The sequence below is a fragment of the Opisthorchis viverrini genome (assembly GCF_000715545.1).
Source record: "Opisthorchis viverrini unplaced genomic scaffold opera_v5_87, whole genome shotgun sequence".
Taxonomy (NCBI): domain Eukaryota; kingdom Metazoa; phylum Platyhelminthes; class Trematoda; order Opisthorchiida; family Opisthorchiidae; genus Opisthorchis; species Opisthorchis viverrini.
Genome location: NW_008751747.1, coordinates 1,190,776 through 1,213,723, shown reverse-complemented (window position 1 = coordinate 1,213,723; position 22,948 = coordinate 1,190,776). Strand labels below are relative to the sequence as shown.

Sequence of the window (22,948 nt, the reverse complement as noted above, 5' to 3'; positions counted from 1 at the left end):
ACAGTGTACCTGAAAGCCCCTACGGCCTCTGAGATTGATGGCTGCATATCTTCTCTCGAGATCATCGAAGCCCCTGGCGCGGCTGACCTGGGTTTTGAATTGTTCAAGATGGGAGTTCGATCTGAACCTCAGCTCGTGTCGGTTGGTATTTACGAATCCATAACCAGACAATTAGAAAGCATTTGTTCTTGTTCAGCGGGGACATCCATTGAAGAATGTTCACAAAACCGGAAGCTGGAATGTTCAGACCATTTATTGCGCCTGTCAAACCATTGTTTTACGGAGAAATTTCTGGTTTCGTGCCCAATCAGTAGTGACGGAATAAAAGAGGCACTCAGCCGTTGACCTGCAGATAGGTCAGAGAGAGATTATCAAAAGTATGGATGATGTCACTGTCACTCGCCTTCCGGAGTCAGAGCCACGTGATCCCGACTGCTATGGATTGGAGACGTTGCAAGATACAGCTGCTTATCTGCCACTGGTTATCTTGTTGTCAGTTTCTATCCAACTTGCCTGACTGAGTGTCTGGAGGTGTGAGCTACTCATAAGGTGTGGCAAGTTAGGAGCAAGTTCACCCCCCTGTCCAAGTTTATTCTTTTCTATACACTAAGAGTCCCAAGTAAACCACGATTACACGGCAGAGAATTATCAGTGTTTTGCTTTAACTCATGATGATAGCAGTGATTTCTGTATTTAAAAGTGTTTACCCGAATCGCTCTCACAACTCAGTCGCTTCTAGTTCAGGAGATACTGAAACTTAAGCTTAAAGAGTCCAAGTTACAGGCCTTACATTTCGCAGCAACACCAGGACATATTAGTGGTTACGCAGCGCAACAGCTGACGTGGACTTCTGTGGACTGAACTTGACGCAAACAACTTAGATTGTTTATCCTAGTTTTGGCGCTCACAGCTTTATCACAGCTTTTCCAGCCATTCAGCTGAGAGAGTACTAGGTAAAGGACGCCGGTAGTGTTTCAGCAAGGCATCAAATCATGGCGTCACATGGTAATACTACAATAAAATCAAACGATTTTTCCGTGATACTAGATATTCCAGGTGAGTAAAAATATTGTCGAGATGAACTTTTTTCAAATTCCAGTGTTAGAGGTTGTCATATTGATTTCATATTGGTTATCGCATACCTCATCGTTTGAATATTTAAAAAAAATCCTCACTTTGTCATGTATCCAACAACAAGATGACGATGAAGGACTGTCCGAACCAATTGCGCCCACACACTATGGTTTTTTACCATCCACTGATGGCGGCTGAGGAACTCCGATATGTGGTTTGGAATAAAGTCCAAGGAAGAGGTTCGAGTTTGTCGTGGCAATTGTCACGGATCTACCTGATCGATTAAACTAGCATGGGCGAGCTGAGATTTACTTCTGTCGCTAGAGCACAAAGTTCTTGATGATGAAGCACCGTCCATTTCTTTCCTTTCTATCCAAGCCATGTTTAATGTAGCTACGATTCTGGTAGGCATCGGATTGGGAAAGGATAGTTAGTCAACCCATTTCTTCTTAATAACAGACTTTACGACACAAGGACCGTTGTAAATCATTCAGATCTACTAAAAGGTTGCGCCGAAAAACAGATCAGTATTTTGCCAAATATTCTCATTTCCAGGCTAATTTGATTTTGACGGAAGACTTAGATGAATCCGGCCACAACTCCAACTTATGGCGGCCTTCTCCAACTGAGTGCGTTGTACGGGTTTTGAGATAAGAATTTAGCCATAAAGTTGATTTAAAAAAACCTTAAAGGCCTACTGCTGGCTTCATCCTTCTCAAATCTGACTGGATAGACGCTCTTCTTGAGTTCCGTCAATTCTGTGCTCATCTTGAAGCTAAATTGGACGGAATTCGCCCAATATCATCATTAGTAAACCATTTTGTGTTTGAGGGGAGACTCAACTGCACTTGTCCGACCGTCACTTTTATGATAGTCTTCTTCGAATAAATGTGATGAACAAAATTTCGTAACCGATAAATGCATCAGTCGAAAAAATCATTTTATGATCGTCGAGGGAGAGTGGCTCTTTACTCATTGCACATTTGATGCTAAACTACTTAGATTAGCGCCCGCATAATGCTACATGAATCATCTGGTCAACCTTTGTAATTTTTTTAAGAGGGTGGAAAGCTCCGTGAACAAACAGGTTAGTTCTTGTAAAGACCACTTTGAGAAATTTTACTTTACTTTTACTACAGCAGTCTAGGCTAACGGCATTATATATCTTCCTCGAAAATCTACTCGCGACAGTCTTGTTTCATAAATTCTTACCGAACCGTTTCAGCTGGTGATATACCTTCATCTTTTCAGTTTTCAAGCAGTGTGCAGAATCCCTGATAACCAGTTTTTCTCGGCCCTTCCTGTGAAGTTCAGTCTGCCTTCTTGCTAATCTTGATAGCTGAGAGTACGCCAGATGCGCCTTGGGTAGATAGGAGAGTGGGCCATTGGGATATCAAAACGTGAAAATATTTGTGGCGTTGCCTCAAGTCACACACTCTTCCAAAACTCTCGTGCCACCACGAAATGCAACAAAGGCCAAAACTACTTGGGCTGCACACCAGCAAGTGACACCTGGTCTTCTTTGAGTCACTATCGATAGAGGTATGATACAATGATGATTAATCACTGTGAATCTCCTGTGAATTAAATTCAGACGTGAATTTTAAACACTGCCAACTGGTACACAGCTAGTAGACTATGGAGTCGCTACATTACAAAAACGTAGAAGTCATTTTCTGAAAAAACCCAAACAGCAACTTCGCAACTTCATTCACTAATATACGAATGCCATTAAATTTACGCGACTTCGCAATACTTCATATCACTAAACTGTCCACAATGTTCCTAGCGCACACTGTATCAGACCGTTTTTTTTTTCAAACTCTTTCCAGCCAGCTCTGAAAAACCTTATGACAGTGCAGTTTCAAATGTTTTACAGCTGATAGTCCGGCAGGCTGAAATGAACTGCTGTAATTTTGCGACAGGTTCCAACGTCTGCAGATGGGTAGCTCTAGGCTGAGTAAGCCGATAGCTAAGCTAATTCATCTGCTTGCCACAAATGCTATTCTTATTTAGACACGTGTGTCTGATAGCAAACGTATTTAAACTCCCTTATAACATGGGGTGGATGAGCCACCTAAAAGAGCTTAAGGCGGCAAAAGTTATAATTGCGGACCAGCCTCCGCGGGGATTTCGGTTCCATAGGCAGGTTTTGGAGTTGATTTCAATGGGAAAGACGTGGAATTCAGCGATGTACTTGCAGAACTGCGGTCATCAGAACAGAACTGAGCCCGTGGGTAGTTGAACAAAATAGTATTACCGTGAGATTCTCTGAGTGATGACTCATGCCTGTCCAGTTTACCGATCAATTTGTCGACAATGCGGTATTTGCCGAATTTTACCGGGCATAAGAAGCTTTATGCAGTCCAATACAGAAAATCAAAAGAAGCAACCAATTTTCTCAGACTAACATCGAACAGGCACACACAACGAGTGAACCATCCAAGTGCAATGTCAATACGAGAGAGTGAAAATCAAGATCGTAAAAAGAAGTACAGGTGTGTACTCAAACTCAAATAAAGACCGCGATACAAGCTAAGAATGGACCAATCGGTTTGAAGGAACTGATAAAAATGGACATCACCAGAACCAACCAAATCCAAGGCAGAAACATCACATCGAAACACAAACCGGGCACGGAGAGGATGTTAGATCTCTTTGGAGACCATATAAACGAAGCTAGACACGGAGGAAGCCTCCCCCCACGACTGTGTCCTGACGATGTCTCCTCACCTGGAGACGAAAGTGTTGCAGGTCATTTGCCAAGCCGGGTAAACAAATCAATGACCACCTTATCAGCCACCAGAAAACACTCCAGGTACCAATATTTTGACACACCGACAACAGCAGAATGGTGTGAATCACCACAGTGGACGAATAGGCGATGCAAGAATACTTCCCCCGTGTGAATCAAATATAAGAGCGACGCACCTCTAAATGAGTTATGCGGACCGTTTCTCCGTTAACCACCTGGTCGTTTTCTGCGGTTGGCATGTGATTTCACCTTCCATTGTTCTCACCTTCCAAAGCCCACGCCGAAGGTGGTCTATTGAGAACGTCCGGAGTGACAGCCCCTTTAATTATGGTGTGCGCATCATGAAGCAAAACCAACATGCAACTCATCTTCGGGAATTCAAATCTATGTAAGAAGCAATAAACTCTCCAAACTAATCAGGAATAGTACCCCATGACTGATTAGGAACAAGCAAATGAGTTTAATAAAAAGACCCTTAATTCGGGGATTAGCCTGACTACGATCAATCCACCGTTTAAAGGTTTTCAGTGGAGCGTCAACTGGCAGTTTAATGTTCCTTCGATCTTGCTAATAGGCCATGGAAGACATTACTCAACCTTTCCGTCAGCAGCCAAACACCGGTCCACTCCATATTCACCCAATAACATTTGGTACGAATCACCTACCATTCTCAACTCTATTCAATTCTCCAACGAACTCCACAAATCTCGAAACCTCGTACAACCTCCTTAGTGATGTTTTCTTGAATACACAGATAAATCAACATCTGATCTTAGGAAAACAGATTCGGGTTTTCAGTCTGAAATATCTGCTGAATGCATCAGAGTGCGACAAGTAGTCGATGATCAAGGTCTCCTCTAACCACTTGATACCGGAGGACACTGCGCATATTTTACGAACGCTTTTCGCTTTCACAAAGTAGAAGGCAGCCAACCACAACCTGATATCAGTCCAATTAGGCGAATTTATCGAGGGCATTCTCAAAAACCTTTCGTTTATATTCAGAATAATTTGTTTTCTACTTTAGTCCACACGACAAACTTGAGAAAGGAGATTTTGGCAGGAAACTGAGAAGACCCGGCATTGATGTGACTAAGCTACAGAGCGTGAATTTTTTAGTGATAAGCAGATATTGTCGAATTATCAGCAGTGGGTCACCCTACAACCCCTGTCTTCGTTCCCACTAAAGCAACCTGGACTCCCTACTACCTCCCAGGCTTGCCGGATGAACAACGTTTTCGGACTGAATTTAAGCAAGACTCAGTGACACGTATTGGACACTATCTTTAATCAAAATCAGTATGTCAAGATAAGGTGGAAGCACGAAGGAAGTCAGAGTGGAGCAATTGCTCGCTAGTGTAGACATTACTTCTCTGTTCTCTTAGTAAATCAATTCCCAAAAAATCCAGAAACCACTCATAAACAAAGAAAAATCATACTTGAAAATGCATATTCGCAGGACTGCGACTCTGTGGTACATCACACGACTGTTTCATTGCTGGCAAGTTCAGTTTCCCAGGGCAAAACTGAAATGATCTTGTCCTTCTCTAGTACTATTCCCGTAAACACATTTCATGTTTACAGCTAAAATGAATCAAAGTGTCCAACACTCAGCTCTACCTCTGCGAGCACCAGACCCACTGTAAAATGCGATAGGCTGGCCTGTGAATATTCTCTCCATTTTTTCATCGACATCTCAGCCAGATCCCCGATGAAAGGCTGTACAATAGATTAGAGGTGCGCAAGTTGTGACTTGCATCATTTCAGGTATTCTGCAGTGTTGCACGCTGGTGACGTCAAATTTCGACTGCCAGTTTGAGGCTTACTGGTGATTCCGCCTCTCGCTCTTTAAAAATAGTCCTCTCTTCTTCCCCGCCTCCACATAAACAGTTTAGGAAATAAAATAACCATTTGACAAGACTGTTTAATAGTCCATGTTATATATACCTGGGGTTGTTGATGTGCGTGGAAGCTCAATAACTACTCATACCTCTTGCTTTTGCACAACCAAATCCAAAGTCGACTAAACGCTGAGGGTTCAAAGTGACGCCAGCTATTGTTTTCGTGGTCTTTCCTTCCAGCCAATATAGATATACGAACAACGAACCCAAAAGAAAGCATTTTATACAAGTAAAACTAGAATCTCTCGTAAAACCATGATCCATCGACCTTAGTGGGCAGCGGTCGCGACAGCACAACACTGGAGACGCGTACGAACGCGTTCGGAGAGCACAGATTTATGTAGCGTGAGCAAATCACGATAGCCTGAGCTGTAGCTAGATATTTATACGGAACGGTTCTAATTTTACAACTTTGGCGTGCATAAACCAATTGGCACTAAATACGTGGTAATATTGCCTGGTCAGATTTAGTGAAATAGGAACATGTGGCTCTATATCACTCAACCATCCTAGTGATTACTTCATATTTATGTGTATACCTGGAAAATATTTTACCTGTCTCACACTCCCTGTACGGAATTTTAAACATTCAGCGGCAAAGCTTTCATTTTCGCAAACTACCACCAGACGGGTCTGGTTGTATGGGGGATAGCCATGCGTAAAATGTTCGGCAGATCTTTCAAGTATTTGGTCGAACACAACAGGAATTATCATAGTCATGGTGTGTAAGAGGGGTAACATTGTAATATATCATATCTACAGACAAAATTATTAAAGGTAAGTTCCATACCTCCGTTTTTTATTGATGACACTAAGCTCTGAGGACAGAGGGAACCTTGCGAGTATTATGAATTTTTTCACATGGTTCTGGAAAAAAAGATATCTGAGCAGTGGAAACTTTCCAGCATATTTTATGATTTCCCAATGTATCTAAGCTGAGATGTAAATAAAATCAGAAGTACCTACATAAAGTGTGAAAATAAATGTCAAATGAAGAGAGATATTGTTACGGAAAACTGGTCGAAACTTCCGAATTGTCTTTACATACCATCATCGTTACCATCATCATCATCACTGTCAGCAGCATCGCATCAATGTTGAACACTGGTGCTTCATTGCCTTAGGGTTGGTTTCAAAAGACCTGAGGCTTCTAGCGCCTGTGGGCGCATTAAAACCGATGCAGAAAGCGGACTTCTCAGTCCTAATGAATGAACTTGGAAGGAAACTCGGAGAGAGAAAGAAGGAAGTATCATTGGTGGCTATTTTGTTCATATCGGCTCCGCTATGGAAAGTGCGTCCTAATGAATGAACTTGGAAGGAAACTCGGAGAGAGAAAGAAGGAAGTATCATTGGTGGCTATTTTGTTCATATCGGCTCCGCTATATGCGGAAAGTGCGACCCGGATGAAGACGTCACGCGAAGACTAATGTGGTATACGAGTGATTTTAGTTTTGAATACTATGGTTGTGTGTGAGCCGTGACGCTTCAGGGCACCCAGACTTAGACAAGGTCATGAACTAGGTCTTTGGCTGATCACTTTAACCCTAAGATAGCGGTACTTACTGGGAAACGCAAGTGCACTACCATTCTAAAAACATGTCGACGCGTATTCTCCAAACTCTCAAACAAGGTGAGGAACGTGTAAGCTACGTTGTTCAGATCACTGATAAAACCCAACTTGTCAGACTCTGCGACCATCATGCAGAGAATACGTAGTATTGAGTCTCTTGTGAAAACCAAATTGATTTGCAAATGAGTGTATTTCTCGAAAACAGTCCAATTTGGTTTCAAGTAGATCATAGGGTTGACGGAAACTCGGGGACTGCGCCTACCTGATGAGCCCCAGGAAGGGCGAAACCGGTCGTGGGCTGTCGAAGAGTTTTCAGTAACCTTCTGAGTATTTTTTTATGAAAATGCGCAGTATAGTTCAATAGAGGGAAACAAATCATCACAATATCGTAAGGCCCAGTTCCACTTTGACAGTTCTGCAAATCCCAGAATTTGAAATGAAAAATTCGGAAAAATATGGTCGCGCGGCATCCAAACCGGATCTACGGCAGTGTCGGATCGGTAGTTAGACCACCAAATGCAGATTACCAACGCAAGATGCTTAAGTGGAGCCAAATGGGGTACAGCGTCGAAGTCGTAGGGTTGATGGGAAGCCTTTGGGATTGGATCAAAAGGTAAAGACGCGAAGGCTATCTGGTAGCCACCAGTCTGTCTGAATGGGATGAACAGAAATAGGAGAAATTTGCCCGAGCAAACCAGTTTCTCAATAGTTGTTAAGATTGAGTAATTTGGACGCTGAAGAGTCCTATTCCCCTATGGCTTCTGAATTGGCACGTTGGACAAATTCAACTGCTTGTTGTACCAAGTAGTGCTTGACGGCATCAAATGTGGTTAGCCTCAAAGAACTTTCTATTTCTTTGGTCGGAAGCTCAACAGTTTGCCACAGCACATGTCGATTATGGAAACCCTGATCACAATTTTGCAACCTTCACAGTAGCGGAATTTGGCTACTGACACACATGGCATGAACAACAGGACACTCCTTTGGCTGGCTTAATCTGCCAACTTTGGCATCTATCAAGTCCTCTTCAAACTTTAAGTCAGATTTCCGGAGTTCGAACTCCGTAACGTTAATTGATGTGCACAAATCTCAAGTAAACTGGCTTCCTTCTTAACACGGGCTCACAACAAAAACTGCGCACGAACAGCGTGATGAGTATTCTCCGAGAAAACAAGCAAACCCCGTTCACTAAAAGACTGCTGTGCTAAAATACCAGAGATAAGTTCGAAGACCCGAGGTAAGACCTGTAATAGTGAATAATACTCTCCTGGTGCCGAGGCAGAAGAAAAAGGTTATTAGCGGTACCACACCTTGAGTATTCTGACCATTTAAGTAATGAAAGATGTTAGTTTTGCCGGCGACTTTCAAGGCAACCGTGTGCAGTAGTTTCGTTTGGAGCAGCACCAGATCATTCGGTATTTGAAGTGTTTCGGCCTTAATGAATAATGCGAAACCGGTCATGGACAACCAGTGAGCAGCACAGAAGCCCGATTACCATGAGATCTACATCTTTTCTGAAGACACTTTAGCTCACTGATCGTCTTCCCGCGTAACCTTGGTCTCCCATTAAAATTAACCGTTATTCAGAGTCGAAAATACCGAATTTCAGAATCCCTTTTACAGATGGAACAAGATTAAGCGGAAAATTTCATTAAATTTGGGTGGTCTATCCTGTTATCCCACGCTCAGCTGCAGTCGATCCAGCAATGAACTGCTTGACTGTTTACATTACGATCATCGTGATAGCCTACTTAAGAATTCAAATGACCATTACGTGACTGTCTAGTTAGAATTTGCTGCATTTTGTGCCAATATTGGTAAATAAGGACTAGAAAATCTCGGTCTGCGATGTCAATTTTCTCAACAAGAAAAAATAAAAACAAAGATAAAGATAGAAAAAACATGGAGATTCGAGTACAGTTTACTTTGCTATTTTGAAGGCGGTAAAGGAGACAAAGGTGAGTGGGCAACCCAACTTGTATTTTTTGACCAACATTTATCCTATTTGCTTCCTACCATGTAATTCCGAAACGAATGGGCCACGAGCCGTAAAACTTTGAAAGGCCTATGAAGTTGCCGCATTGAATTGCGATCCAACACTTTCAAGGTCCAGAAGTCTTTAGAGGTTCGGATATGAAATACAAGTGAAAGAAAGAAGGCCTTTGCTGCGGAGTTATTCGTTGGGAAATGTCAACTGACCGGTTACAGATCACTGAACAGGGAAGCAAAACTCTAATCTGCATCTTATTCACAAAAACTGGACAGGCGTTTTCTCCCGAACACGTCTTCTTGAACTTTCCTGGAGATCCATTGACTGTAATCATTCCTCGGTCAAATCCAAGCAAATGTTACAAAGTGGCCCCACGAATTCCGCAACAGATCTTCCCTGTTCAAGTGGTGCAAAGCAAATTCTACGAACAACACATACTACTTGCGTGCGTCCCCATCAGTAGTATCACCGCTACAAAAATCCGCCCCTTAAAGCTCGTTCGCATGCCATTGATTTTCATTTACCTCCGTCAGATCAGCTTCGGCAGCTCTCCGGGTGTATCATGCTACTTGCGAAGCTGCGTTCCATTCACTATTTTCGGTCCCAGACCATCGTGAATGGTAATGACGTTCCCCCGGCGGTTGGTGACGACAAACGGCACTTGCCATCGATTGCTTAGCTTCCGCGACCCCAGCCCACTACTTCCAGGATTCTGGTGGTCCTTCTACTTGACCTTCGTGTCTATGGGGAACGTTCTACTTGCCTTTTTCTGCTTAGCCCTTTCCTGAGCATCGGCCAAATTTTCTCGAGCTCTCCTCCTTTCTTCCTCTAGCTTCTCCGGAGACAATCGTGTTGCCGGCCACAACCCAATTTCCTGATCAACCGGAAGGCGCGGATGTCGACCGCGCATCAGCATAAATGGAGACTTGCCTGTGGTTGACTGTATGGAGGCACGATGAGCTAAAAACACCATCGGCTAGTTCATTTCCCAGTCAGCTCCTTTGGTTAGGCGATTTGTTCGTGGGTGGTATGGTACCGTCCTTAGCCGTCTGATACCCAGCTTCTGCAAGCAATTACGAAACTCTTCGCTCTTGAAGCAAGGCCCCTGATCGGCTAGGATCATTTTTGGCACCCCATGGTTGGCCACGATGTGATGCATCACCACTACGCTGATTGTCAAGCCCGCTGATTAGGCACGGCTGCCGCCTCAATCCATCGCAACAGGTGTTCCGTCATTGTCACGATGTATTGGTTCCCACTGGTTGTCACCAGAATGTGGTCCATGAGGTCAACTGACCACAACTCGCCTATTTCTGGTACAGGAATAGGTTCCATGGGATGGGTTGCCACTGTCGTAACCCCTTTTATTAGTTGGCAAAGCTTACAGGACACCACATAATCCATCACCTGACTTCTCATCCCGGGCCAGTAGGCCCTCTGTCGAAGTAAGTCGTACTTCTTGGTACACCCTGTATGTGCCATAACATCATGCACCTGAAGTAAGTGGAATCGACAATGACCAGTTTATTACACGTGCGACTAAGCAAAAGACAAAAATATCAGTCTGTATCTTATGAAAATTCTGGTAGTTTAATGACCGACAACCCGCATATAAATTTGGACCACAAAAATATGTTGCACAGTAGGGAAATTTTTCTACATAGGTTTAACGGGCAAAAGAGAACCACATTTACAGTTATCCATTCTTTTTCATTTTCAAGCCATCGAACGTTTAATGAGGCCATTCAATTTGTCATCACTGTCAAATATTATTTATGAACCGTGTGGGATGTTTCTAACTGGCGGGTAAATGATAGTAAATGACAGATGTGGAATGTTTAGTTATCCGTTGGATTAGCTAACCCTAAAAACAAAATTTGATCTTATTTATGGCCTTTGACTAAAATGGAATCACAACCACACACTATTTCTGTAATATTTAAAAATGCTGAGTATAAACTGTTTCAACAAGCATAACTAGTACAGACTGCATCCCTGTCGTCTGGTGGATTCTGTAAGCAAAGTAACTTGCCTATATAATCCCCTTCCAAATTTAGTTATTCGTAAGACATCTTATTCAGTACTTATTATTCACTGAAACAGGATAAGAAGACTGTCAATAGGATGCTTGCAAATATTTGCTGAATTTCAAAGGGTTAATATGCAACTGGCTTGTTCAACAACTTTTTATGCATGCCGCCTAATGAGTGTTAATGCAAGTGACAACTAAATAGAAGGTACAAGATCGGTGGGGCAAACTGCTTGTTGACATTTTACACATATCCAGCAAGATTACTTTCCTATCCACCTGTGAATCTTACCAGTCCACGACGAACAGCCGAAAAGCCTTGTAGGAGGGGTTCATCCTTATTCGAAGTAGCCCAGATTGGGCACCTAGTAAGACTGCAGGGAACTTTGGACCCTCAACTTCCCAGCAACTAGTGAAAGGAAAAAGATTTCGCTGCGGGGTTACTTATTCGGAAATCCCACCTGATTGGTTACAGACCATTGAACAAGGGAGCAAAACTCTAATCTGCATCTTAGATACAAAAACTGGACACAAATCTTCTCCCGAATGAGTCTTCCAAGAGATTCATTGCCACCACTCATTCGTCGGTCAAATGCAAGCAAATTTTACAAAGTGGCCCCACGAATTACGTAACAGAATTCCCTTTTTCAATCGACCCAAAGCGAAATTCTACGAACAACACATACTACTCGCGTGCCTCCCTAATCAGTAGCATCACCGTTACACACCTCCACACCTTAAAGCTCGTTCGCATGCCATTGATTTTCATTTACCTCCGTCAGATCAGCTTCGGCAGCTCTCCGGGTGTATCATGCTACTTGCGAAGCTGCGTTCCATTCACTATTTTCGGTCCCAGACCATCGTGAATGGTAATGACGTTCCCCCGGCGGTTGGTGAGGACAAACGGCACTTGCCATCGATTGCTTAGCTTCCGCGACCCCAGCCCACTACTTCCAGGATTCTGGTGGTCCTTCTACTTGACCTTCGTATCTATGGGGAACGTTCTACTTGCCTTTTTCTGCTTAGCCCTTTCCTGAGCATCGGCCAAATTTTCTCGAGCTCTCCTCCTTTCTTCCTCTAGCTTCTCCGGAGACAATCGTGTTGCCGGCCACAACCCAATTTCCTGATCAACCGGAAGGCGCGGATGTCGACCGCGCATCAGCATAAATGGAGACTTGCCTGTGGTTGACTGTATGGAGGCACGATGAGCTAAAAACACCATCGGCTAGTTCATTTCCCAGTCAGCTCCTTTGGTTAGGCGATTTGTTCGTGGGTGGTATGGTACCGTCCTTAGCCGTCTGATACCCAGCTTCTGCAAGCAATTACGAAACTCTTCGCTCTTGAAGCAAGGCCCCTGATCGGCTAGGATCATTTTTGGCACCCCATGGTTGGCCACGATGTGGTGCATCACCACTACGCTGATTGTCAAGCCCGCTGATTAGGCACGGCTGCCGCCTCAATCCATCGCAACAGGTGTTCCGTCATTGTCACGATGTATTGGTTCCCACTGGTTGTCACCAGAATGTGGTCCATTTGGTCAACTGACCACAACTCGCCTATTTCTGATACAGGAATAGGTTCCATGGGATGTGTTGCCACTGTCGTAACCCCTTTTATTAGTTGGCAAAGCTTACAGGACACCACATAATCCATCACCTGACTTCTCATCCCGGGCCAGTAGGCCCTCTGTCGAAGTAAGTCGTACTTCTTGGTACACCCTGTATGTGCCATCTCATGGCATTCGACGATGAGATTCCGTCTCAAGATGCGAGGTATCACAGGCATCACAACATCCGAATCAGTGGCGTTCCAGGAAATTATGCCAGTTTCATTCAGCCTCAGCCGATCAAACTGACTCTGGAACTTTTCTAATTCCTTGTCTCCCTCTCCGTTCTCAATGTTCCTTCCATCCAACAAGGTGGATGCAACCTTCTTAACGCAGGATCCTGTCGTTGGAGTTGCCCCAACTTTCCGGGATCCAGTTTGGGGATGAGGACTTTGGCTCAAATCATGATCTTGGGGACGTCATCTTCAGCCTCTGGTCTTGACAACCAATCAGCCAAATGGTTCTCCTTCCCTGGCACGTGCTGGATTGTAAAGTCACACTCTTGTAACCGAAGCGCCCAGCGCGAGCTTCCCGCCAGGATCTCTGGTGGTCCGGATCCACTCCAGCGGTTTGTGATCGGTTTCGACATGAAACCTTTGCCCAAACAGACATGGCCTCCACTTATCCAGGGCCCCGACGATCTCTAAACATTCCTTCTCAGTGGTGGAGTACTTCTGCTCAGTGTTAGTCAGGACACGACTGGCATGTTCGATAACCCCATTCTTCTGCTTTAGGACTGCGCCGATCCCGCGATCACTGGCGTCCGTTGCAACAGTGAACATATCTCTGACCCTGGGCAGTTCGAGGGTCAGTTGCTGACCCAACATCCGCGCTTTGACACGCTCAAAAGCCTCATGTACTTCTCCGGTCCATTCGAATTTCTGATTTTGACCGAGCAAGTCGTACAGTGGCGCCACGATCGTGTTGAAGTCCTTAACGAACCGGCTGTGATACGCTGCTCGTCCAAGAAACTGGCGTAGAGACCGCTTTGAATTGGGAACAGTACAATCCTTGATCTTTGCCAATTTTTCGGGCAGTGGGCTTACTTCTCCCTGACCCACTTTATGCCCCGGCAGCGTCACCGAACTCCGAGCAAGCTGTGTCTTGGCTTCATTTATCCGCAGGCCAGTCTCCCTAATCCGCTTCAATATAGCCTTCAAATAAACTGCGTGTTCTGGTTCCGAATTGCTGTACACAACAATATCGTCTCCGTACATGGCAACATTCTGGGGTCCCTTCGTTACACGAAGCATCAAGCGCCGGAATGTGAACGGTGCCCCGGACAAACCAAACGGCATTCGTCTAAATTGATATTGGGTGTCCCCAACCGTAAACGCCGTTTTCTCCCGGTCCTCCGCCTTGATAGGTAGTTGCCAATGTCCGGAACGCAAGTCGAACACAGTAAGGTATCGGGAGTGCTGGAGGGAATCGAAAATCTCTGCAACCAAAGGCACAGCCACAACCCGATTTTCGGTCAGTTCATTCAAGCGTCGGAAATCCGCGCAAAACCCGTATTTTCCGTTCGTCTTCCTCACGAGCACAACTGGAGAATTGTACGCACTGTTGGCTTCTTCGATTATACCATTCTTCAACATCTCCTGAATCTGTTTATGGACCTCCTTCCGTAGATAGAGCGGTAATGGACGGGAGCCATAAGGTCGAAAGCGTTCCGTCTTCACGGCTGCCAGCTGTTCGGTGAGTTGGTCCACTCTGATACGCAGTTCCTCCACTGATGAACCATCCCTCTTCTCCTGCGACTGCAACGTCGCCAGTGGTGCCTCGGGCAGTTCCCGGGCCAGATGCACCAGCTCCTCCACACTCAACCGGCCAGTTGCTCGTGCTAACCGCAACTGGGCACCAAGCGCCGGCTACACACGTCCAACGGACTGGTCCGACAGCAACTGGTGGCTCGACACTCCGTCCAGCCCCTGAAAAGCATAATCCAACGACTGCTGTAGGCCGGTGAAGAACACGGTCGGGTCCAATCCAGGTGCCATCCTGGCCGTCTTGAACCGCCTCATAGCCTCCTGGCGGTCGGTCGGCTTGTCGAACGCCGCTTCAAGGACTTCCTTCGCGGCGGCCCAGTCCATCTTCCGAGGTCCCCTTCTGGCCGCATCCCGGGCCGCCTTCTCCTTAGGAGGGTCTTCAGCGCCGGTCGGTCTCCAGTCCGGCGGCCTCCGCAACCTGCTCAACTCCTCCAGGAAGGTCCGAACATCCCCACCCTCAAAGGGTTGCGGCCACGGGATCTTCATCCTTATCCTGGTCATGGCACTAAAATGAAAGGAAGAAGGCCTTCGCTGCAGATTCATTTATTTGCAAATGCAAACTGACCAGATACAGACTCTCATTTGCATCTTATTTGCAGAAACTGGACAGCCGTTTTCTCCCAAACGCGTCTTCTTGAACTTCCCTGAAGATTCATTGACTCCAATCATTCCTCGATCAAATCCAGGCAAATGTTACAAAGTGGCTCCATGAATTCCGCAACAGATCTCCTCTTTCCAAAAGACGCAATGCGAAATTCTACGAACAAGATATACTACTCGCGTGCCTCCCCATCAGTAGTGTCACCGTTACACAAGTAATATTTACCTAAAGAAGCGAACGACCTCCCACTTATTATTTGGGTGAGTTACTTGGGACGCTGGCCTTATGTCAAACATATGCCGTCAAACCTGAAGGCATCAGCTGACCACCTGGACAAGCTCCAGTATAAGCCGGATGTTGATAACTTGGAGATATCTCAAATGAGAGTGGCGCAAATAGAACAGAAATACAACCGTGAAATTTTCAAGTACGTTTTATGAACTCATCAACAAGTGTAGGTGAACTCTTACCAAATACCTTCAGTCTATCTCGTAAAAGAAAACTTCCCACGTAATTATAACGTATTCTTCTGCGGACACTAAGTCTGATTGTCCAATTTTGTGACGTGTTTCTGCATTGGGCCTCGGATTCCCAATATCTGAGGAGTAAGCTCCACTTCCCAAATATTCCTTAAGAATCATCCATTCAGCAGTAACTACTACTGTAACGGTGATACTACTGATCGGGAGGCACGCGAGTAGTATGTGTTGTTCGTAGAATTTCGCTTTGCGTCGATTGAAAAAGGGAATTCTGTTGCGGAATTCGTGGGGCCATTTAGTCACATTTGCTTGGAGTTGACCGACGAATGAGTGGAGGAATCTCTAGTCTAGGAAAACTCGTTCGGGAGATCTGTGTCCAGTTTCTGTAACTAAGATGCAGATTAGAGTTTTGTTTCCCTGTTCAATGGTCTGTAACCGGTCAGTTGGCATCTTTGAACAAATAACTGCGCAGTGAAGGCCTTCTTCCTTTTACCACCACAAAACGGATCCACTTTTCCACCTCACATAAAGTGAAAGTACCTGTTCATCAACTGCTACTCAAAAAGAAATAAAATGGTATAAATGAAACGGCATAAACAGACACCCCGGTCTTTGTATGGCTGTCAAATTTTCAGTACTCATGAATTTACTGACATATTCGCCATATCTATCAGTGTCAGGCAGGAGCTTTCCTGTCATCCTCGTCCTTCTACTTTGTAATCTGTGCGCCGATTCATTTACAAATGTAGCACCCCGTGGATCTGAGTGTTTTAGAGACGTGGCTCACGGACATTGAGTGGATCAATGATACTGCAATCCTTGGATCACATTCTCTTAATATCTAAGCCATTGAAAACAATCCAACCAGTTCTGTAGTACGGTTTGATAAACATCTGTAATGTGTAAAGTGCCATTGCGGAATTGGATAGGACCAAACAGATAACTTGTGCGTGAATGTGGGCCGGTTGATGTTTTCTACACATCTTTGGGCAGCTGTATCAGACATGGAGGTCTTGGGGAGGGCGAAATCACTTCTCTAATAGGGGAGGCAAGTTTGTCGTTGACAAACCTGCACATATGGCCCCTACATGATATCGCCTTGGCTTCCGGAGACTGATGGGAACGGCATATAAGTGATGCTGAAGTCCGGCAGATTGTCCTCGGTGAAGTTCACCCTCCTTCCATAGATCAATTAGTCAAACTTAAGCGTTTACTCTGATGAGGCAATGTATTTCGTGTGCCAGAAGACCATTCGCCTCCTGGAACTCTCTTTGTCCAGCCTTGGATCAGATGGAGGCAATTCAGGGGCGCCCGGTCCGTAACTTAGAAACAGAGCCTGAAAGGCCATGCCAATCAACTGAGCCAAGTTGTTGAGTGCCGATGAGGACCACGAGAAGAGATAGATCCACAATTAATGACCCTAACAGATACAACTGTGGTGTTCATGCACCAAAGACATTACCTTCACTGAGTAGATCCACATCAACCAGAAACACTGAAAGTCGATGGACCGACGGAGTCAACGACTCCAACGCGCGACTCCCATTGCTTCATTCCTTTTATAATCGGTGAATAAAGCTGAAACTGGAATCACTCCGCTACATGATTTCACCTGAAAAATTCACGTGAACTGAATTGACCGAAAGCACCTGATATGCACATAGAACTGATAGGTAGGACTGCCGCAGTTATCTTGGCCGACCCGAATTGTTTTACCGCACACCATACTCTTTCGGCCATGGTGTGATTGCGCGGCAAATATTTTAAAACCTAATCATCAGTAATTAGCTTCAATATTCTGGAGAGAGATTTGGATAAGACATCTACATTCCACAAAACCAATGTCCTCCAAACAGACAGCATATTTATGTCTTCCGGATTCCAATTCATCATCATAAATAGCGTGCACAGTACGTCTGAACGGAGGAAGTAAAAGACTTCTCGTTAGTCGCAATACCAGAACAAACTAACTGGCGTGTCGCTTTCTTAATTGCACGCATATCAAAGCAGGATTTGTTGGAAATTCGATGTCCGTCAAAAAAATGAACCCAGAAATGAGAGTAATTTATCCCAAACGTACGATAGCACGGTGGAGCGTGATCATTTTCTTCTATTCTAACTTCAGCTTACCTGGAAACTTTGAAACGTAAGTAGCTGTTACCAATTATGATCTACCTGACTTCTGCTGTATGTTGGAAGAAATTTGCAACCCCTTCAGAAAACAGAAGTTTTATCTCAGTTTTCCACACCACACCTAATTGGTTCCTTCGGCAATAGAATGACCTCGGGATTTTATACGTTTATGCTGGCACTGTGCGCTGTTCTAAAGCACATTGCATGCGCACACAAACTGAGGGCGTATTTGTGTATAGTGTTCACTAGTTGAGGAATATCGTCATACGCACCCTGAAGCTATCCCCTTCTAAGGTTTCCAAATTATTTCAAACCAATCAGAAAACCCGATAATCTAATTAACTGACTGGTGAAAATTCAACCAAAGCATCCGAAATACCAATATTTTGGCACATCATCTGCACTATGTATATTAGTGCGAGTACAAAACATGTCCAACCCCAAAAACCGTATCTCTTAACTCATTCCACTGCTTTTATTTAAGAATTTTTGAAGGCGCTGCAGGGTAAGTTCCTTGTGACAAACACACTGTCGTACTTACATGGGAGTGGTACCTTTTGTCCAGCTTCCATCTGTTGTCGAAATGGACACCACGTCCATTTGTTCAGGAAATTTTAAGAGGGGTTCGCCATGACCAAAATGGTTAGCCGGTAAAAATTTCATGATCCTGACACTATCAAGCCAGAAACAGCTCTAATTTAGTTTGTCGCAATAAAGAAAACTTCATAAACTCTGAACTAGATGACTGAGCTAACTAGCTCTAAACACAATCAACAATAACTAGACAGAATCAGCGCTTCAAGATGCACGTAAAACATGGATTATAAATATTGGAAACAAGTCAATGGGGGGAATTTCCTCCTCCGAAAGCTATAAGCTTGTCGTGCAGAACAAGGCTTAGAACGTTCTAGCCAAGTCGCTTATGTTGTTTTGCTGTTCACAAAGGAACTACTGTATCGATTGAATGACAGTGGAAAACCCTTTACGCGACTGAAAGCCAACCCACAATGAGGACGGAGAAAATCGTATTTGAAAGTAAATCTGGAACTTAGCACATGAGGGATAGAGAAATGATATCGTCCAACCAGAGACCGATCTCATTCGAAAGAACTAGACCTTCTCTTCATTAACGATGACAGCTTTTTCTGATTGAATTCCAATGATAGGAATGAGACTCAATCAGTTGTAAACCCCAGTGTGCAAGAAGATTTGGACGCTTGGTGTTATTCTAGTTACTTACGTCAGTACAAAAATATGGCGGCAGTTTGAGGTGACCTGAGGGTTTCTATAGAGATTTACTTCTGCAAGCCATACCGGCCGATTTCAAGATGCTGAGAAGCACCGCACGGTTGGAAACTATGGGTTGCGCAATACTCTCTCGTCTCATGAATTTCGATCTTGGGACCTCCCGGCTAGCAGGTTGAACACTTAAACAATCGTGCAGGAACGGTTGAGCCACATTGTGATCATCTCGAGCTTAGACAGGATGTAGCACCAATCGTCCTTCACACACTTAAGGAACCGGCCAACACGTGTATTTGGCCCCTGCTATGTCCTGTCCAAGTGCGAGTCAGTCGCAATGTCGTTCAGCCTTTAGTGGCCCGGAAGTCAAGTGTTTAAACTAGTAGCCAGGAGTTCGTCAGTTTCAGGCTCTCATTAATCTCACGAACTGTAGACTGGTAATGGCTTTTAAGAAGGGTGAAACATTTTTTGCATTATTTCTTGGCTAATCAACATAGATTGGCTTCACTTACAAGACGAAATCCAAATCGGAATCCAAACTTGCCAACTGAGTAAAATACACAAAGCAGTAACCCAGAACAGGCGCCCTTAGGCTAGGCCCTCAACATTCACCCCCAGCATTCGGTTTAGTTGTCATAGTTTAGGCTAAAGTCGATTCAAGATATTGGTCTGGTGAATCGTTTAACAACCACTTGGGCGCAAGTCAGATTTAAGGCTGGATAGGATAGCCATAAAGTCAGTACTGTTTGCCATTCCGAATCTACAAAAACCGCGAGCTTTATATTATTCGACTACTGATAGCAGTGTACGCGCATTGTTCTTTTCAAATACGCTTTTTAGAAGCTGAAATGAAGTCAACGCTTACCTTGTGAAATAGAAGAAAGATGAGTGGACAGAGAAGGAATGTCAACCGTTATGATAATTCAGATTTTGGGAGTGGCAAAGCGACAGATCGTCGTATTCAGTATAGGATAACTACTGCACAAGACATGGGCAAAAACACACTATGGGCCATCTTTTACGATGTTGAATAATATCAAGTTATAGATACTAGCACATCCGTTCATGACGCAGGTTATGCCGTTCACTTTCGAAGAAGGTAACATGCTAAGCACCAACCAGTAGTTTCGTGACGAAACGATGAGAGAAAATTCATCGCTGCCTAAGTTTCTGCGAAAAAAAACTGATATGACACCCAAAACCGCATGCGATGTTAAGATTTCATCTTGATAAAACCTATTTCAAACAGACAACCAACCCGAAACGGTTTGATTTTTTCCCAACTTAGTTTCCTAAACTTGCAAAACGACGACGCCTTTTCAATCTCTTACAAGGGTTTCCTTTGAACCTGAAAAAAGGTACGTTTTAGGCATGCTTCATAACCCAGTTCAAATAGTATTTGTGATAAAAACAACTGAATAAATAATAAAATTAACGAAACAAAATTTTAAACACCCATGCCAGCCAACAAGTTACCACGGCACAGGGATACTAGAAAGTTGCACAAACCGGAAAACGAAACCTGACTGTTGCACGGCAACTGATGATTAGTATGTAGAAGGCTGGTGTCAGACGAGTCAGCTGAGTATTGATTTTCTAAAAGAAGCCGTTTACGTCCCAGTAGAGACCAATTGGTACCAGTCTCTTGAAATTTCGACTGAATACCAGAAATGACTACCGGTATGGTTGGGTTACGAAAAAGATTTCGACGAAGATTCTGCGGTCCTTTCAGATAGGAATTCCAAGGTCAGGTGCATAAAATTGATGAGGCCAATTAAATTACCCAAATAATAATTTCACAGGATGAGTTATAATTACACCCGAGAATTCGTTCCTCGAGCAGACAGTCAGCACGCATCCATGTGACGATGTTCATGTAACTGGGGAATGAACTTCCCTGTGTTTTCTCCAGGTGATAGCTGGTTGCACTGCTGCTCAGCCTCTCAAGCCCACAAACTACGAACCGTGGTTTCTCGGGTTTGGAACACCCTACTGAAATTAGTGAAGGAGCGCAGTGATGATGACTACCTATTGGGATAAAACAGCTGCACGGTGTATCCTGGCTTCTTGACACAGAATGACTTCACCTAAAAAACGAAATATCAACCGAAAAATACAAGTTTATGTTGCCACATAAAAGAGCGCAACAGCCAATCACTGGTGGACACTAGCCGTTTCAAATTTTGTTCCCCAGAATTTCTAAGCAGAAAGGTAATCGGTTGAGAAAGGATACTACCGCATGTTTGAATCCTATGGCATAACTTCAGTAACACCCCCAAGTTATCCGAAACCTGAGAGTTCATACGCCTAGAGGCAAGATAATTTTAAATATTTCAATGGAATTTGTACTGATAATCTGCTAAATACGTGACGTGCTTTTGAGAATTTTGAATATACCCACCTAGCGCCTCATCAAATCCAAATATTAGTACAAATTTAAATAATAAAAAAATAATAATTTAGAAAACGCCAAAAATTCCACAATCTTTATCTAAATATGAACACCTTTTGCCGCCTTGTTTCGGTGGATTTGCAGAGGGAGCAGAAATACCGGCTTCTTTACAACATCTGGATGTGTGATGAAGGGTGGTGTGTGATACTTCCTACTTGTTTGTGTTGTCATAGCCGGTTTCGTACGAAATATTTTGGTGTGATTAGCCAATCAGGAATGTCGCATCTACGGAATGCAACGACTGGTTATATCTGCAGGCAGTTTCACAACAGACCTACCGCAACTATGTCACAACAGCAGCCCCAGTCGCATCATGTGGACAGTAATCTTCGACGGACAAATATAGATTCTGGAGTTTATGTCAGCTATTCTCCAAAGACTGCTCTTCTATTTCCTTTTTTGGGCGCACACGCGCACTAGTACTCAGTGCCCAAAAACTAACGAACCCGCACGCCCCACCTTACCCTTAACAACCTACTCACAGCTTCATCTAGAATGATGCTGGATAGCTTCTAAACGAATCGCTCATTTAAGCAAACAGACCAATCACCATCTGCGCTGCCTAAGACACAAATGGTCTTGTTGGAGGCTTTCCCACAACGTTCATGCTACTATAAAAAACAAGGCAAAACAAATTTAGTTATACTGGAATTTTTATTTCAAAGACCTTCCGTTTTTCCCTGGCCTTTTACCTATAATAGCAAGCATATCACGGCCAGGATCATGCAAGACATTCCACATGTGCTGCCGAATTCCGCTAGATCACGGGGGCATATCAATTAGTGTGACCATATTGCTAGGACAACATGTGTTAATCGATTAGTTTTGTTGTAAGTCACCAAGACCCAAGTCCAATAGGTTGAGTACACAAAGAAAAAGGCCGGATTTCTTTTAGTTATAAAGTTAAAACAGCGTGGTGAAATAGGTTGTTGAAATCCGGCGTTTCGGTTGGGCGACTTTTCTCAAGGATTTCTACAATCAATTAAATATGAGTCAAGTGCAGTGGCATTTGGGCCCACTACCGTGTCTTCCGATTTGTGCAACCCTGTGATTAGTTGGCAGTCAGATTGAGTCAGCGTGCGTGCGTGGGTGTGTGTACGGGTGATTCTATGTGCACTTTGATTAGGATGTACTTCCGCTTGTTGTCCTGCCGGTAGAAATGCGTAACTTTTAAGATCCTTGCTTGACATCTGGTTACTCTGCCTGCTAAGGTATGCAGTAAGTCCATCCAGATAGACGGGATGCCGGTGCCATCACTCCTGTTGATGCAGTTCGCCTGTGTCAATCTCTAGGGCCTCAGCGCACGTCCGTTCCACGTGTGACATAAATCCGGACTGTAGGATACGTGTG

At 44.2% G+C, this 22,948-nt stretch overlaps 1 protein-coding gene across 1 annotated transcript in view; it reads left to right on the top strand.

The window, feature by feature from the left end:
• Positions 1-15,588: 15,588 nt before the first annotated feature.
• Positions 15,589-22,948, top strand: part of T265_05068 (hypothetical protein) — a gene marked incomplete at both ends in the record, with an annotated part of 58,609 nt that continues 51,249 nt past the window's right edge. The window contains 2 exons of the mRNA XM_009169979.1: positions 15,589-15,719; positions 17,897-17,917. Coding sequence (XP_009168243.1) covers positions 15,589-15,719; positions 17,897-17,917 — 152 coding nt within the window. The remainder of the gene's footprint in view (positions 15,720-17,896; positions 17,918-22,948) is intronic.